The sequence below is a fragment of the Athene cunicularia genome (genome assembly GCF_003259725.1).
Source record: "Athene cunicularia isolate RWA chromosome Z unlocalized genomic scaffold, athCun1 chrZ_part1, whole genome shotgun sequence".
Classification (NCBI taxonomy): domain Eukaryota; kingdom Metazoa; phylum Chordata; class Aves; order Strigiformes; family Strigidae; genus Athene; species Athene cunicularia.
The window spans coordinates 9797530-9802897 of record NW_020799142.1 but is presented as its reverse complement, the minus strand read 5'-3'; the positions used below and the strand labels follow the sequence as shown (position 1 = coordinate 9802897).

At 42.7% G+C, this 5368-nt stretch overlaps 1 protein-coding gene across 1 annotated transcript in view; it reads right to left on the bottom strand.

Moving 5' to 3' along the window:
• Positions 1–1008: 1008 nt before the first annotated feature.
• Positions 1009–5368, bottom strand: part of ATG12 (autophagy related 12) — a 4606-nt gene continuing 246 nt past the window's right edge. The window contains exons 2-4 of the mRNA XM_026865769.1: positions 5114–5352; positions 2435–2497; positions 1009–2063 (exon numbers count right to left, since the gene is read on the bottom strand). Coding sequence (XP_026721570.1) covers positions 2004–2063; positions 2435–2497; positions 5114–5352 — 362 coding nt within the window. The 3' untranslated portion in view covers positions 1009–2003. The remainder of the gene's footprint in view (positions 2064–2434; positions 2498–5113; positions 5353–5368) is intronic.

Below are 5368 nucleotides of genomic sequence, written 5' to 3'. Positions count from 1 at the left end.
TCACATTACTATTACCTTTGAAGGGATTGAGACAATTTTTTTCTTCAACTTCAGAGCATAACAATTATCTAGATTCAACATGAACGACAACCTTCTACCATTAGCTGGCAAGACGACCCACAGTTCTTCATCTCCAAGATCCTAGTGGGTTTTTGTTGGTTTTTGTTTGTTTGGGTTTTTTTAAACCAAACCAACTCTCCCCCCCGCAACCTTCTTGCATCACTTCTGATGAGCACATGTGCAGTATATGAGTAGTTTCATTTAAGATCAAATGAGGTAAAAGGCACCAATAGAACATTCTTTAAAGAGAGCCAGACTAGTAGCTTATCTTAGGTAAACATACTGCCACACAGGAGAACAAACTATTTATATTTGCAAGGCAGGCAAATGGACATACTACGAAAAAGACTGAAAAAAAAAATCTAGGAAAAACTATGCAAATACCTTTGTCCTTGTGTACCCTCTAGTGGCTGTGCAAGGTTACGAAGGCCTCGCACTAACAGAACTGAGCAGGCCATTTCCTCAGGACAAACAGAGTGCTTACCTCTGCAATAGTTCTCTTAAAGAGACAGTCATGAGATCAGGGTTCTGAGCAGGCAAAAGTATGGGTTATTTGAAGTGTTTAGGCTTACAACCAATCCTGCCTTGTTAACTTAATCCAATAAATCCAGGTTTCCCACTTAAAAGGTTGAAAAACATATCAAGCTATTCCAGTAAGAAGCATTTGGGGCATGTGCCTGTGTTACTGTGCCATGTACCCAGGCTGCATGTAAACTGCAGCAACATCAGAAAATTAAGCTATTTGTTTCCACTCTTAGAAGACTTCTGGAGAACTACCTGATAGACATGTTTCAGAGACCATATAAGAGCCACTTACACATGAAACAGCAACAAATGACTCAAGACTATCATACAAGCATGCTTTAAACTAGAACAGGCTGTCTTGCCTGTGATGAAGAAGAGGATTACATCAGGGACCAAAGCTGACATCCAGCATAAGAATACTCGGCAAGCAAACAGCTAACATTAGTTCAGCTTAAACAAACATAAAAGATTGTACAAGAGACACTTAAAATAAACTGACAGAAAACACCCCACACACTAAAACCCTCCAATACACAAAAGTTCCGTACTGTGATCAAGGTGCCAAGGGTGAAAAACAATCCTCTCCAGGGTGAAAAAAAATTCCTCCTTATGTTATGACTTAGCAAAAGAATGTAAAGTGTATTCTGTTTTGTAGATGGAACATGCAGCTGGTAAAACAGGAAAACAGCAGCCAAAAGTAGAATGTACAGAACAGGTTTTTAGCATCTCATATCTATTTCTTCATGAACTGAAGCTGCCACAGCAAGCTGCATCATTCAAACAATGAAGTTAGTCATTAAACTGTGTCAGAAGAAACACCCTGGTGCCTGCTGAAGTGTTCAGCCTTCAACAAATTGCTACACAATCTGGGTGAGGAAAGTATTTCTGAGGCCTATCATTATGTTGTGACATATACATGAGATACTTCCAACACAAAGAAGGCACAGGGTGAACTAATTAGATTATATACCAATACCTACATATTAATTATGAGAAAAAACATCAAAATACGTTCTTGAAATGACGTAATGCATATTCAAGATGAGTAAACGGGAACTTTTATCTTCAGTACAACATACAGGGCAACAGAACTGTCCAGTCAGTCCTCCAGACAAGTATGACAGTTTCCCTCTAGATACAGCAACTGCGAACTCGACAGCAAGACAACTTGCTCTACTCTTAGATGGCAGATGCAGATTTGTTTCTTACCTCAGATGTACATCAGAAAAATGCTACATGATCGGATATCCTAGGTAGCTCTTATTTTATGCTATTTATCTGCATCATTTTTATAAATGTACAGCCATGAGCAGAAATGCAAAAATCCTTCTTTCTGTGTGTTTACAGGTTGAGTTTAATAAAGTCAGTCCCTTTGCCATTTTTGAAGACAACACCTAAACAACTGTAATGCTTGTCATTCATCCCCATGCCTGAGTTTTGCAATAATGTAGCACAAGCTTGCCATCACTTCCAAAACACTGCAAGAAAAAGAGAAACCAAAACAAGAGCTGTTAGATTATTCATAGGCTAGCATATACATGAAGCAACAAATGAAGAAGCCCCTCACCAGATAACTGATTCATGGAATACTGTCACTGGTAACAAAGCTCTCCATCATAATGGGAGGCATGACAACATACTGCATGTGAAGGAATGTATTTCCAGAGACTGTATGAAGTCATGTCTCTTTAGATCATATTCATACAGATCTGTATGAATATGATCTACATTATATTAAATGGAAGATATTACCACAATAGCTAGGAGCAGTAACAGATTTCAAGTGCCAGAAGTATAGTGACAAATTCTGCTTAGCACATTTGGAAAGGATATTTAAGATGAAAGTCACCTCATAGAGGGTCCCAACTTCTTGGTCTGGAGATGGAGCAAAAGACTGGTTTACGTATATGAACTGCAAGAAAAAACAAAAGATAGATCTCCCATAGATCTCATGGATAACAGATAACATAGAGGAAACATTCTGCAGTCAGAGGTGGGTAAATCTGTCCTCTGTTCACCATCTGTTTTATAACCTTTGTAGCCCACAATACCACAAATCAGTATTTTCACTTCATTGTGGACAGACAACATGACTTCAAGGAGTCATCTGACTGACCAATCAGACCAACCCAAAGCAAGCACAGAATCACAGAATCATTCAGGTTGGAAAACACCCTTGGGACTGAGTCCAACTCTCAGCCTGACTCTACAAAGTTCTCCCCTACACCACATCCCCCAGCATCTCATCTAAATGACCCTTTAACAAATCCAGGGATGGTGACTCCACCACCTCCCTGGGTAGCCTATTCCACTGTCTGATCACTCTTTCTGTGAAAAATTTTTTCCTAATGTCCAGTCTAGACCTCTCCTGTTGGGAGTTTAAAGCCATTCCCTCTTGTTCTGTCACTAATCATATGTGAGAAAAGACCAGCACCAACCTCTCTACAATGTCCTTTCAGGGAGTTGTAGAGAGTGATGAGGTCTCCCCTCAGCCTTCTCCTCCGCAATCTAAACAGTCCCAGCTCCTTCAATTGCTCCTCAGCACACTGAAGCATGCTGACTTCTGTCTCCTGCAAATTGACCCATTAGTCCCCCATACAGCAGCAAAAAGTAAACTCACTGGTTTAGTTCTTACTCTTATTTCAAGTTTCCAAACCATTCCCAAAATTCCAAATTTGCTCAATGAGAACAGCAGTCACATAAATTAGAATTATTTTGTTCTTTTTCAAAGTTTTCTTTTTCACATCCTGCTGCAAACGTATATGTGCATATAGTAGCTAATCTATAATGTCAAAGAGGGGCTTGGTATCTGCAGTGCAAGATGGCAGTGTGTAGTAGGGCATCATGTGCTATTCCCAAAGAAGAATTATAAAATTCCTAGGGCTTTGCTCCTAAAGTATAGCCTTAAGCTTAAATCACACTGGAAGACTCCATGCTCCCCCCCTCCCTTTTTTTTTTTTTTTTTAGCTGAGACAATGAGATGGCAGTTGATCAGTTAAACTGTTGAGAATATCCATGAACAGTAAATACCTGAACTATTACTCTACTTTGAGATATTGAGCCTTGGGAAAAAGAAAGCCTTCATGATTTCCAGGTGAAAGAGACAGCTAGTGAAACCATTTACACCTATATGCTTGAACAAGAGCCTCCACACAAAGAGCACCATGATTTCACCTATACTTTACCTGCAAATTTGATTATTTTTACGAGTCTAGCTTTAAATTTATACCTTAAATGAAAACTTTGAAGTGTATGGATGTTAAGAGTTTATCGCTAATTGCAAAATAAGTACAATCATATTTCTGAAACTGTTCCAGCTCTTCCAGCGTTATCAGAAGGCCACTTGGGCCTCACAGGAAGGATCACCAGCAATGTGCTGCCAAACTGCAAACGTTTCTAAGCTACCCATTTTAAAAGTACTGTACTATGACGGTAATTAAACTGTTTGAGAAGAAGAAAGCTGTACTGGGTCTGGCTGAGCCAGAATTGGTTTTCCCCTATAGCAGCCCCCATGGTGCTGTGGTTTATGCTGGGAGCTGGCAGGGTGTTGGTAGCACCCTGGTGTTGTGGCTACTGCTGAGTGGTGCTTACACAGCACCAAGGCTCTTTCTGACATTTCCCCCCCTCAGTGGGACAGGGTGGGCAAGATCTTGGGAGGGGACACAGCCAGGACAGCTGACCCGAACTGACCAAAGGGATATTCCAGACCATATGACGTCTGCTCAGGATAAAGCTGGGAGAAAGGAGGAAGGGGGTGGGGTCACCCTTGGTCCTCCAAGGCAACAACTACCTGTACTGGAGCCCTGCTTCCTGAGAAGGCCCGACATTGCCTGTTAATGGGAAGTAAAGAATAAATCTGTTTTCTCTTTGCTTCTGTGCACAGACCTTTAAGTAACTTTGCTTATATTAAAACTGCTTTTGTTTTACCCATAAGGGTTGTTCTTTTTCCCCATCTTATTTTCTTCCCCCTTTTTGCCCTGTTGAGAAAAAAAGATGGAAGGGTGGAAGTAACAGAGGGGCCTGTGGGTACTGGCATTTAGCCAAAGTCAAACCACCACAGAAGCAGACACCAATATTCAGAAAGTCAACCCCAAACACTTCATACTTTTTCCCAAATACTCCTTCCATATATTTGACTTACACAGTTATGCTGGCATACAAAGCCTTCACTGAAATGCCCTGCTGCACAACATGCACACAGCTCTACACGGCAGCATCAGACATGAAAATGGAGACACTGCAAAAAAACCCAAAGGTTGGAGCTGAGAACCCAAGCACATCCAAACTGCACTGCTACAGCTCATCTCAATATTACACTGTGGTATGTACGCTGAACAGACTTACTGGTGCTCCTACATACACCAAATTTCCTTCTGAAAGCCGTAGTATAGAGTCAAACAATCTCCTGCAAGCTGTGACAGCTTGAACCCAGGGTGAGCGGGGCTCCCTGCCATGGCTGGCTCCCTGCTTCCCCCACGACGCATAGGGCACGCCGGGCCTGGCCGTGTCGCCAGGTGCCTGCCCCTACCAGCTGCTCGGAGGCCATCAGCTTGAGGAACTTCTTGATGAAGTCAACGAGGCCCTGGATGGTCCGGGTCCGCTCCACTGCCCACTTCTTGGTCTTCATGATGGGCGTGTCGCCCACGGCTTTCAGCAGGACGTCAACTGCGGGGGAGGGACGCGCGTTAACACCCCCGGCCGCGGTCCCCGCCCCCGCCTCCTCATTGGCCAGAAGCACCAGCTCCCACCACCGACTGGCCAGTGCACCTGCCCGTCGCCGCAC